This window comes from Ovis aries, chromosome 11, assembly GCF_016772045.2.
Source record: "Ovis aries strain OAR_USU_Benz2616 breed Rambouillet chromosome 11, ARS-UI_Ramb_v3.0, whole genome shotgun sequence".
Classification (NCBI taxonomy): domain Eukaryota; kingdom Metazoa; phylum Chordata; class Mammalia; order Artiodactyla; family Bovidae; genus Ovis; species Ovis aries.
Window position 1 is genome coordinate 32677815 of NC_056064.1, and position 12481 is coordinate 32690295.

At 52.5% G+C, this 12481-nt stretch overlaps 1 protein-coding gene across 2 annotated transcripts in view; it reads right to left on the bottom strand.

The window, feature by feature from the left end:
- Nucleotides 1–3254: 3254 nt before the first annotated feature.
- Nucleotides 3255–12481, bottom strand: part of CDRT4 (CMT1A duplicated region transcript 4) — a 29525-nt gene continuing 20298 nt past the window's right edge. The window contains exon 4 of one of the 2 annotated variants that reach the window (XM_027975466.3): nucleotides 3255–11004. In XM_027975466.3, the coding sequence (XP_027831267.1) occupies nucleotides 10553–11004 (452 nt within the window). In that variant the 3' untranslated portion in view covers nucleotides 3255–10552. Of the gene's footprint in view, nucleotides 11008–12481 lie in introns of both variants that reach the window. The other variant, XM_027975465.3, reaches the window with a different exon arrangement.

The window sequence follows — 12481 nt, forward strand, 5'->3', positions numbered from 1 at the left end:
CTGTCCAGATAAGAATGAACCAGGGCAGCTGCACTCCAGGAATTCACCTTGCTGATGTGCCCCTCATGTGAGCAGAGACACAGCAACTCTGCGTCCAGGAACCACCAAATGTCCATTATGTCTGGCTAAAGAGCTATATTCATGGTGGACACACACAGCATTACATTCTGCAGCTGCTTAAAAGGATGCAGTGATTCTATGTGCCCAGAGAAACCACCTCCAAGATGGCTAAGTGGGAAAAGCACCCAGCAGGACACTGTGTATCATACAACATGTGGGGGTGGGGAGAGTGTGAGCATTCAGCAAAGCTTTGCCAAGCAGCTACCTGATATGGAAACTGTTCCAAGAGCCAGGGACCCAGCGGTAAACACAACAAAGACCCTCTGCTCTCCTGAGCATGTATCCTCCTGGGAGAATGACAAGCAGTAAGTAGGTGGTGGTGGTGGCCACCAGGCGGAAAGTGATGGAGAAAAAAATGAAGAGATATGAGGGATGCAGGGGACAGGCTGGAGCTTTACCAAGACGAGGGTATTTGAGCCAAGACTCCTACGATGCCAGAGAGAAAGGGTGAGGATGGGGCGGGAGCGTTTCAGCCAGGAGGGCACAGAGAAGGAAGCCTGATGGTCCAGGCAGGCTAGAGCTGCCAGCTGGAAGGAGAACGTGGAGAAGAGGCACAGAAAGGAGGCCAGAAGAGCTTTCTGGTTGTACAAAGGATTCTGGTCTCTTACTAAGAGGAGATGTGATGTGACCTGACTTCAGGGTTTAAGAGTGCACAGAGAAAATCCCCCAAGGAACACACATCCACCCGTTAATGGTGGTCACCTCCAGGCAGAGGAACGGCAGGGGGCAGGCAGGGAGGTGGGGGCAGAGAATGATTTCTCATCATATTCCGTGGATGTCTTTTTTGTTTCTTGACCGCAAACATGCACGCCTTGCTTTTTTTTCACGTTTCAAAGAGCCCTTGTGCCCTGAGTGAAACACAAAATAAAGAACTTCCCCCGCAAAGGGACTCCTTTATTCCTGGGTGGCTGGATAAGCCAGGGGTTGCCTGCATGATGTCTTAGCTTGGGTTCCCCAAAAGCAGACTCTGAGATGAGGATTGGAGAACAAGGAGCCTACTGGGGGGTGTAAACCCAGGAGACACGGACAGGGGAGTGGAGAAGTGGGCAGAGGAAGAACACAGGCTGAGGCACAGGGCGTCCTTGAGCAGATGGCCACTCAAATACTCGTCTGTTACCAGCTTGGACCTCCTCACTTACACGTCCGAACTGGGGAGTGGGGGAGGGGTAGGAAGCTGGGCCATTTGTCTTCTCCCTCCTGTTGGCCATACTGAGGGCATTTCCCAGGACCTTAACTCCTTGTCCCCTCCAGGGCATTGAGAAAACGCTCCAGGTGGAGAGTTATTGGTGCCTGGAGTGCAGGCAGGGGCGGGGACGTGAATGTTGCCTTTAAAAAGTCCTGGCAGTGGTTTGCCCCATGGGTATTTTCGCCCTGTCTTTTGTAAAGTATGCTGGTCTTTAACTCATTCTACATGAAGATGAAATCAGTAAAGGAGAACCAGGTGGGCTTGGAAATGTTTCAAAAAACTCTCCTGGAGCACAAGAAACTAGGACCACCTTGGAAGGAGGGTTTGCACCCAAACACGACTTGCCTGGGGTGCTCTGCTGGGAAAATAAGTTTCAACAAAATCTCTGGCTAAAACTATATTTGGTGATTTTCTGAAGAAAAGGAATTGCAGATAGTGGTCCACCCACCCCCTCCACAAGGAAATTCCAGCTGCGTGCTCAGGGCTATCTGGAGAGGCCCCCTTCCCTGATCCATGGCAGACGTCAGCAGTGGATCAGGAAGACCAGGATGGACTGCTTTCAAATCCTCCACGAAATCACTGGGCCTCTCTGACCTTCTGTCTCCTTATCTTCAGAATGATTGGGGGAGATTAAAGGAGCCACTCTTACATGCCCTCCCTCATTCTCTGGTCCTAGAGCAGCTGAGTTTTGCTACAGCCCGTGAACTGAATCAGAAAATGCCAACGAGAGTGGAGCTCAGAAGGCTCCAAGCAGAGCCAGCTTGTTGAACAGGGCACAGCTTCTCAGGTTGAGGACATAGCATCACATGGATGACTTGGGAGAGGATAGCTCTCACTTGAGAACAAAATTCATGTATATATAAGACTTTTTGCTCCTCAGAGGCGGGCCTCATATCCCCCTTTTCCTCACCTCTTGATATTTAAGGTGGTTGGTGAGCTAATGTTCATGGTAGTGGGCCAGGGAGCCAGGAATCCAGAGTTTAGCCTCTCATAGATCTCGCTATTTCCCTGCCTAAAACCCTGCTGTAGCTGTTGGTCATTCTTAGGGGGGAAATGGTCTTTCATTTTTGGGTCCTGAGGTGACCCACTCTCACCCCCTTACTTCCCAACCTCTGCTTGGATCCCTCACCTCACCCCACCCACTCATACTGGGGCTTCTCAGAACGCATTCCTCAGTCCTCCTTCAAACATTTAGCATGGTGTTATCAGCTATAATCAGCATCCTGTACATTAGGTCTCATCAACCTCATAACTGGAAGTTTTACCCTTGAACTAATATCTACTCCTCCCCTACCCCCAGCCCCCAGGGAACCACCACTCTACTCTCCCCGTTTCTGAGTTCGGCATTCTTAGATTCTACCAATGGCACCCCACTCCAGTACTCTTGCCTGGAAAATCCCATGGACGGAGGAGCCTGGTAGGCTGTAGTTCATGGGGTCGCGAAGAGTTGGGCACGACTGAACGACTTGACTTTCACTTTTTACTTTCATGCATTGGAGAAGGAAATGGCAACCCACTCCAGTGTTCTTGCCTGGGGAATCCCAGGGACGGGTAGCCTGGTGGGCTGCTGTCTATGGGGTTGCACAGAGGTGGACACGACTGAAGCGACTTAGCAGCAAGGGCTTCCTTGATGGCTCAGGTGGTAAAGAATCTGCCTGCAATGCAGGAGACCTGAGTTTGATCTCTGAGTTGGATAGATCTCCTGGAGAAGGGAATGGCAACCCACTCCAGTATTTTGCCTGGAGAAGTCCATGAAGAAAGGAGTCTGGTGGGCTCTAGTCCATGGGGTCCCAAAAGAGTCAGACACGACTGAGTGACTAAGCATTCACACACTCTACAGTATTTGTCTTCCTCTCTCTAATTTATCAATAGGCCTTCCTCGAGAATCCCAGGGACGGGGGAGCCTGGTGGGCTGCCGTCTATGGGGTCGCACAGAGTTGGACACAACTGAAGTGACTTAGCTTAGCTTTAATGAGACTGTGTCTTTGCTGGTTTCATAATTTTTCAATAAATAAGGGCTGCACTTTCATAAGTTTGTTCAGAGGTGACGTGGCCTGATGGAGGTGGTGAAGGTGGTGGTGATGGAGATGGTGGTGGTGGTGGTGATGAAGATGATGATGGTGATGGTGGTGGTGGTGGTGGTGGTGTGTGTTCTGCCAGGAGCTCCCCACTCTGGCACAACAGAAGGCGAAGTTTGCCTGAATTCTGCCAGCAGGACCCTAAAGAGGACTAGATGAAAGCACCCTGCTAACCATTCTGAGCTCTTAATTGCAGTGTGTTCTGTTGAACATTGGGACTGCCTTCTCCAGTTCAGAACTACTAAACCTCCTCTTAGAAATGGGGCGCTTGGTATCCCAGCAGCAATTCTATGATCAAGAGGGAAGCTGTTGATGCAGGAAGGGAAGATGAAGGATTCAGGGGGAACTGGTTCTGGAATCTGAGTTAACAGAGATGCCCTGAGATCCGTGTTGGAGGTGGAGCTGGTCCTCACCAGGGAACACCACTCAGAATTAGACTGTGGGCCTCCCAAAGTACACACTTCCAGTAGAACTGTAATTTATTCTGTTGAGTTTCTGCCACCCCGAGGCCTTCAGGGCAGATTTACTGACGTGTGTCAACCTGGGGGAGCCATGCCCTGGGAGACCATAGGGGGACCCAGTGGAGAAGAGGGAGAGCAGTGGCCTGGGACTTCGGAGCAATGGCTCTGGAGTGAGAGAACGGCCAGGGTGACCTCAAGTGGCGCACAGTGCTCAGAGCTTCCCAGGGTGCACCTGAGCACGTCTCACCTCCTCAGGTTAGAGGCTCAGACCCAGGATCTGAGCATAAAGGGGCCTGCTTCTCCAAAATTTGTGCAGCCCAGGCCATGTCAGTCACTTCTACCGCAGGGATACTGAGTCACAACAAGCATCATTTCATTTTACAATGACAAAAAATAAAATGAAAATCAGATGGAAAGGAAGGAGGAAGAGGGAGGGAGAGAGGCAAGCAGAGAGGGAGGGCTCTGCAGGTATGACCAGGACAACGACGAGGTGGAGCCGGAGACCACGCCTCGTCCCTTGGTTAAAGGACATCCCTCGCCCTGGTCTGCAGAGGGGTCCCCCAAACCCAGAAAGGCAGGTAGAAAGCATGGAAAGCCAGACCTGGTCTCTTTGTTTTGAGACATGGGAAAGTTCATGTGAGGCTCATATGTCTAGGGGCCCAGATGCTAAGGGTTTGGACCTGACCACCACCCGGTGGGGAAAGTACAGACACTGGAGGGGCCCCCCCACATCTGAAGCTGCCTCGCCCAGCCCCAGCCCTCCAGCCAGGAAGGCTAGAGGTAAGAATCATAGGGCTAGCAGCCTACAGATGTGGGTGCTGCCTCTGTTCTGCTACGAGGGGCCGGGCCGGGAGAGAGGCGCCACACCCCGAAGCTCGCTCCCGAGCCCAGGGACAGCTCCATGGTGCTACAGAAACAAACACGGCAGCCGGGTAAGCGTAAACTGAAGGCAGCTTGGCAAAGTTCAAAAAACTCACCAGGCCGCCAAACTTCAGTTTGGCCAAAAATTTGACATGACCTCACCCCTTTTCATAAGCAGCTGTCCTGATACTAATCCTGCCTCTTCCCTAAGCCCTTTGTCCTGAGCCTGGGGAGAACACACCAGGTGCTTCAAGCAAGAGTGCTCCACAAACCCCAAGCTTCTCTGTAACATGCAAGGGTGATGGACCAGGGTCTGCACCGCCAGACGGAAGACCGAGTGTCTGCCGCGCTCACGCTGAGCCCCCTTGGGGTCCCTGGCACAAGCCAGCACCCAGCACATATTTGTAGGGTGCCCATTGGATGGCTGCCGACGTCGGAAAGGGAGATGGTGTTAGGTCTGTGAATTTACATCCCTTCTGATAAAGGATGGAGAAAACACATTAACTTGGAGTTCCATCAGACAGGCATGGGCTGGTCGTTTTAAGAGGACAGAGTAACTAGATGTTGAATTTTGAGAGACTGTGCCTGCTGCTCCTCCATGTCCTTCAGGGAAGCGCACATCCAGGGTACCACCAGGGTCCTTTATTCGAATCACACCATCAGGACCAGAAGGACCTTTCCAGCAAAGCTGCCTGCCCCTTGCCTCAAACCTTTTACACAACCCTGGCCAAGTGGTTTCTCCAGCCTCTGGACATTACAAAAGATACATCGCAGTTCATTCTGTTCCAGGTGTTGGGAACTGCTGTTGTAAATTATTTGTAATTGAGCTCCAGTCACGTGCCAGGCCATGGGCCGTGTTCTGGGAAGATGACCATGAGCACGGCTGACCTTGTCCGGCTCTCATGACACTTTCAGAGCCTCCTTCCCAACTCAGCTGGTCCGGCGGCAGGTGAGTTGGTCCTGAGGAATGCGCCATGAAGGACTGGCTTCTGGTAAAGCCACTCACAGGGAGGAGTGGATGCCTTCCAAAAGGATGCCCGGCACTGACCCTGAGGGTCAAAGCCACAGGCCAAGCTCACCTGGCCCTCATGAGGACACATCAGCAGGACTGCCAGTGATGAAAACAAGGAGGAAGAGAAGGAAATAGGGGGGAAGGGGACCCGGGTACAGGGAAGGTAGCCAGGACTTGGACCTGAGGGCTTGGGTCCAGTCCCAGAAGGGCTCCCTTCTAGCCAGGACAACAGACAGAAGCCCCCAGGCAGTGAATGGACCTGGACAAGCAGGAACACACAGAAGTGGGCACAGAGGGCCTGGTGCACTCAGGGTCCACAGGGCAATTGTCCTTCCAGTGGTCACTTTCCCTGGGACCAGTTCATCTCTCTGCAACACCCCTCCCGACAGGCGGACCCACAGAAACCATTCTGACTTGTCTGAAATGCAGAAGCTTCCTGCCTGCCTTGTCTACCAAAAATGACGGAGGTTACCGGGTAGCTGGAGACTGGACCTGAAGGGGAAGTGGGTTACCTGGAACCTTGCTGGGCCCTCACAACTAGGAGCTTCCTAGAAAGGCCTTGGGTGGGGAGGGAATTCTTTGCCCTGGAACAGACAGCCTGGGAGAAGAGATGGGGCTCTCGGCACCAAGTCCAAGGTCATCTCCACATCACTGTTTATCCTGCCTGTCCCATGTGGAAACTGGATCGTGGTCGGGACCAAGGCACAGAATATGGGGGAAGTGGTGGGCTCCACCTAAAACTGGGATGTTCCCGCATCCCCTGCCTGCCGCCCATGCCCATCCCAATACCCCAGAGGGAGCCCCTTGCATGTGCCCGGCCATGCCTCACTGGTTTAGGGCAGCACAGTGTGAGTTCCAAGTACCTAATCAGATGGCACTAGTGGTAAAGAACACGCCTGCCAATGCAGGAGATGTAAGAGACACGGGTTCCCTCCCTGGGTCGGAAGATCCCCTGGAGGAGGGCATAGCAACCCAGTATTCTTGCCTGAAGAATCCCATGGACAGAGGAGCCTGGCAGGCCATAGTCCATGGGGTCGCGAAGAGTCAGACTGAAGCAACTTAGAACGAAGGCAGGTGGCTGAGGCTTTGCGTCCCTGGTGAGAGCTGGGGCTGGGGAAGTGGGTAGTGAGCAAGGAAGAGGGAAGATTTCCTGATTATCTGAGCTGCAGCCGAGGCTCAGCAACACTGGATCCTGGTAAATCCCAGGCCCGTGTTTACTGCCCCTGCAGCTCCCATTCGGTCTCATCACTGATAAGGTGCGGGTTTTGCACACACGCCCATCACTCCAGAAGGGTGGGGATTCCAAGAAGCTTCTAGGAGTGACTGACTCAGACAGAGCTGAAGAGAGCCACAGGGGCAGGACAGGCGCGCAGGCGCACCCAACATCCCACAAAGCACTTTACAGTCTTTCCTACCACCTCTGTGGACACGCAGAATGAGGCTGCAGGGCTGGGGTTCCTGCCGCTGGCTTTCCGTCTCCAGGGACGTGGGGCTGGCCCTTGGTTGGGATTCCTGGGCTGTGTTCCCTCTCCCTCCCAGGGCCCCCATCAAAGCCCAGGGGTCCAAACCCCTACCTCAGGGGGCCCATTATTTTATCTCTGTCCTGAAAAAAAGGACTGAGGGGACTGTGAGGCTTTTGTGCCTCCCACACAAGGCCCTCAGGCCCCCTAATGGACCAGAAGGATTTGTAATCACACGCGCTGTCAGTTAAGTCCACGGCTCCACTAAGCACCTGGCCTTAGGCCCCACCCTGGCCTCCCTTTCCAATTGGAGGATCCCTGGGCCACCCTCAAACATCTGGCTGGCACACCCCAGCTCCAGGAACTGCCAGATCGTCTGTCCTTACAGCCCACCTTCCCCACCCCCACCCCTCCCAACCCCTGAATGGCAAGGACCACAGGCTCAGCTGAAGGTAAACGTCAACTGTTTAAACACCAACTGTGAAATCTGCAAACAGATGAAAACCATATCGTGCACGGGAGCCAGAGAATTTGCTCAAAAACAGCTACTCAACGTGTCAGAGGCAGAGGGGTCCTTAGTTACTGAGCAGCACAGAAGGGCTAACAAAAGATACACTCTGGTGTTTCACACACCAGCCAGAGTGGGGAGACGAAACAGCTCCCCTGACAAACAGAACTTTCTAGATGCTGTGGAGATAAAGAGGCGGCGGCTACGGGCTGTGGACTCCCAAGGACTCCACAAGTGCTGTGAGTCCAGCACATCCAAAGGAACCTGAGCTCCCCCAGGCCCTCCACTCAGAAGGCGACTGAGGTTGCACTCGGAAGAATCCACATTCCTCTCCAAGCCCCGCCCGCTGGGCCGACTCCAGGCAGCTGGAAGGCTGCTTGCAGGCCCTGGGAGCACCGGGAAGTCTCCCAGCTTCATGAACAAAGCCAGTCCAGTCCCGCCAAGCATCTACTGGGCTCTACAGACCCACAGCTTCGTGTCCACGCCCAGGGAGGGGACCTGCACGTGGGTGCCTTGTGATATCAAGAAGTCTCTCCCCCCCTTTTCGTCATTACTTCAGGGCCTCCCAGGATTTTAGCAAGAGTCCTCCACAAGTTTAGCACAAGTTCAGCTCCAGGGCCCCCACCTCTAGTCAGGCATCTGGGCCTGGAGACAAATTTAAGCAACAGCTGCTTCAATACCTCAGGGTCACCCTCCTTCCTCCAGTGACGGAGGCTTCATCACTGGTCCAGCTACTCCGTCCATCAGCTGCCTCCCCAGGAGAACCCCTTCCAGGCAGCCCCCTTGGTCCTCAAGCCAACATGGCAAGCCCTTGAAGTGGCTGGACCTATGAACCCAGTTTGGCCTTGAACAGACTCCTTCCCTTTCAAAGCAATTAAGAGTTTTTCTTTCTTAAAACAGCCCCAGAAGCCACCGTGTCTGGACTGCAGCCACAGACACAAGCCATTCTCATCACAGTGTAAGGTACTGGTATGCTTAGCTCCTGCTTGTATGTTATAACAGACTGAGAATTAATCTAAGCAATGTTATCTATAAAACAACCATTCATTTAGAGAGTATATATTTGTAAAAACTGTGAAACACCTAGAAATTTAAAAAGCAACAGCCACCAAAAACAAAACAAAACACTATGTAACAACTCTACCTTCAAAGGAATGGAAAGAAATCAGCCCAAACCCCTGCAAACACTGACACAATGAAAATCTATAATCCATCACTTCCCAAGTATACTCTAGCTATAAACTCCCATAAAGGGATAGAGAAAAGAAAAATTTTTGTTAGGAATTCATCATTCGCTTCCAAGTCTGTAAATGTTCCGTGGACCCAAAAAACAGTCATTCAGATTCACTGTAAATCATATTATTTTTGTAAGAATTCATTCTGGCCAAGAGCTGCGGACCCAGGAATGGATCTGGAGCTCCTAACTTGTGCAACTCTCTACACAGCTCACGGCAGCCAGAGTGCAGCCAAGTGTTTCTGCAGGGCTCCTGGGTGGAGAGGGCACATTCTCAGGGCAGCTTCCACATTTTCCAACAACTAACTCATTGCATCTTCTGTGTCTGTGTGAGAAGCTGGGTGAGTATTAACCGTTTCACTAACACAAGCATAGACACTTGGATGAGGCAAAGAAGAGAGATGCGATCAGTGAAGCCACGCTCAGTGCAGGAGCCCCAGAGCCAAGACTGGGTGGTCTGCCTGTCGCATTGGGTCCCCTCTGTGACTAAACACATAGTGTGTCCGCCTCCAGACTGAGGACAGCATCGTTTGCTCTGAGGCCAGCTGGGAATAGCCCAAGCATGGGTGGACCGATTTCAGCTATCTGACAAAGCACAGCTGGGGTCCAGCCGGAGCTGTCTCCCCGCCAGCTCTGCTCCACAAGCCTCAGAGAAGCCCAGGGGACAGAATCCCCCATCTCTCAGCAGCGGACACTTGGACCCCCATAGCCACTTTGTAAGCACCCCCCCCCCAAGGAAGAAACCCCCCAATACAGGTTCAGGAACCAAATGGGACAGCAAGGTGGGATCTCTTGGAACCCACTGGGCAGGGACTCAAGCTTAATTCCCTGGCTCTAAGTCCATCCTTTCACACTCTGCTTTGAGACGCAGGATTTGGGTTGCTGCAAACCACATTTCTATTTCCCTCCCAGTTAGGCTCTGCCTATCAGGAGAGCCAGAGGGAGCGTCAAGACTGGAGGAGGAAGAAGGGACTTGCTCCAGATTTGGTTCCTGCTGGCTTCCTGTCCTCAGCAATACTCATTCACTTGGGCGGTGTCAACTCCTTCCAGAAACATCTGAGCCCCTCTTGGGTTTCCCCAACAACTCTTGGAACCAAGCATGTGCGTCCATGAGCCAAGAGGTGGGGGTGCCACCCCACAGGGCTGTCCTCCGAGCTCAGGACACCAGCGTCTGCTGAGAAGCATTCGTTAGCCCACCTCAGGAATCAGAGATCAGCCCACCTGCCCATCACCAAGCGTCTAGCTTAATATATTTGCATCTTCCCTGGGTGCATGCCCCAGGCTGCTTCCTGCAGGTGCCTCTCCATCCATGTCCTCTGAACCCTCTTCCTGCCTTTTCAGTGGCCTGCTCTCTGGTGTGGTTTCTGTCTGCTGCCTGGACCAGAACTGATTTGTCCTCAGCTGGGTCCTAAGCATCTACACCAGGAACTGGAGCCTGGCATTCCCAGGCCCACTTAATTGCACTGCCAGAGGGAGAGCACCCACCCACCCATGGCCCCCATCCCTTGGGGTTGATCTCAGCCAACCTCTGCACCAGCAGGGGCGAGTTCCAACGCAAGGGCCGCCACACAATGTGTGGCAAACGGCGCTTAATTGCCATACAAGCTCAGGGGTCAGCTGCGGGGACTCTGGCTAGAGGCAAAACATTTCTGACGGCCGCCCGGCCGTGTAAGGGAGCGTCCTCATGGTGGGCGCCCGGGCAAAGATGATCTTGTTGTAGCTGGTGGTGGGACTCGCCCTGGAGTCTGAGTGCAGGTGGAGGGGCTCTGGGACCCCCGGGGGCCCCATGGCCGACATCGTGAGGGGGCCCCACACAGACAGCATGGTCTCGGACCTCAGGTCCTTGAAGGTGGCAGTGCCCGAGGACTTGGAAGACTTCCTCCTCTTCAGCTGGATGAGGCTGGCTGGCTTGCTCTGCTTGCCCCCCCGCCGACTCTCCTCCACTGTTTGCAGGCACTCCAGCTCTCTGGCCTTGCTCTTCTCTATGAGTCTCTTCACCATCGGGGAGGTGTATGTGACATAGGCCGGCCACGGGTCGTGTTTGTCAAGCAGATTCACTGGGAGCCCGATGTTCTCAGTGAGTTCTACTGGCAAAGAGAAACACAGGCAATTTAGAGGCACTCACGGCAATGGTTCCATTCTTTAGAGGTCAGAGGAATCAGAGTCTGGATTTCTTCCCATCAGGCGTGATAGCCCTTCCACCCCCTGTATTCAGTGGGAATAAAATGGTGGGCTTGAGCTCAAATCTAACAGGCTCACACATCCATAAACTTCTCACTCTAGCTGCTGGTCAGAAGTTTTGGGTGTCTGAGGTGGGGGGAGCTTTACTGGAAAATCTGTAAAGTTGGGAGACAGAATGACACTCCACAGAGTATATTAATTAAGGAAAACAATTGTCAAGAGTGGGACCTTGGAGTCCAACAGGCTTGGTTTCAAATCTTTGCATACATCAAATTGTTTAACCTATAAACCTGTGTCATTTTCATTTCACCAGTAAAAATGGTTACCATAAGGCTATAGGAAGGATGAAATAAAGTAATGTAAGTCAAGGACTTGTAACAGTGTAGCTCAGGGGTTGAAAGCATGGGCTTTGCACTTGGACTATCTGAGTTCAAATTCATTCTCCACCCCCTCTTCTTATCTGTGAATCTCGAGCAAGTCTCTGACCCTCCTTAACTTCAGCTGCTTTGTGTGTAAAGCAGTGATTAGAAAAAGACCAACCCCAAAGAGCTTTCTTGTGGATTAAAGGAAGCAATATATGTAAAGATTTTATTTAGCATAGTACCTGGCACAGAGTAATCAGTGAACAGCAGCTATGAACACCTTGGCTGAGTCTCACTGCCTTTTTCATTTAATCCTTGTTACACCTGATAATGGATGTCATCTCCCTTTAAAGAGAGGACAAGCCCAAGGCTGTCCATCCTGCTCAGCTAGCACATGGTGGGTTTGAACTCAAGTCTCACAGGCTCACACATACATAAGCTTTTCACTTTAGCTGCTGGCCAGAGGTTTTGGGTGTCTGGAGTGGGGGGAGCTTTACTGGAAAATCCACCCATTAGTTTGCCAAGCAGCCCATCCCTCTGTGAATACCAAGTCCTTCCAGGTCAGATCTTCTTTCTTTCCTTTGCAGCTTCACTTGGTCCAGAAGAAAGGCCTCCAAATTTCCCTCCCGCAGCTTCTCCTCCCCTATATCCTCAGGTGTTGCCTACTTGCCCTAATTTTATAGTCCTTTGGTCATTTTGATATGAGTTGGAGAGGCAGGGGACTTAAAAGGTTCAGCCTGAATTCAGTGAAAAGCACTATAACTCAAGAGAAGAGGCAGATTCTAAAGTGATTCCCAGGCTCCCTTGTGGGGAAATAAGAGCTCCTCGGAGATAGGGCCATGAGGAAGAGCATCGTGGAAGGTTCCAGGTCCCAGCAAGGGTGTCACTGTGCCTGGGGGGAGACAGGATGCGTGACGTCACCTCGCTCTAGAAGAAGAGCATCCAAGCTTCCGGGCACAGATGTGACCACCCATCCTTGCCTGCAGACACAAAACTCCAAGGTCCTGCGGGTTAGGGA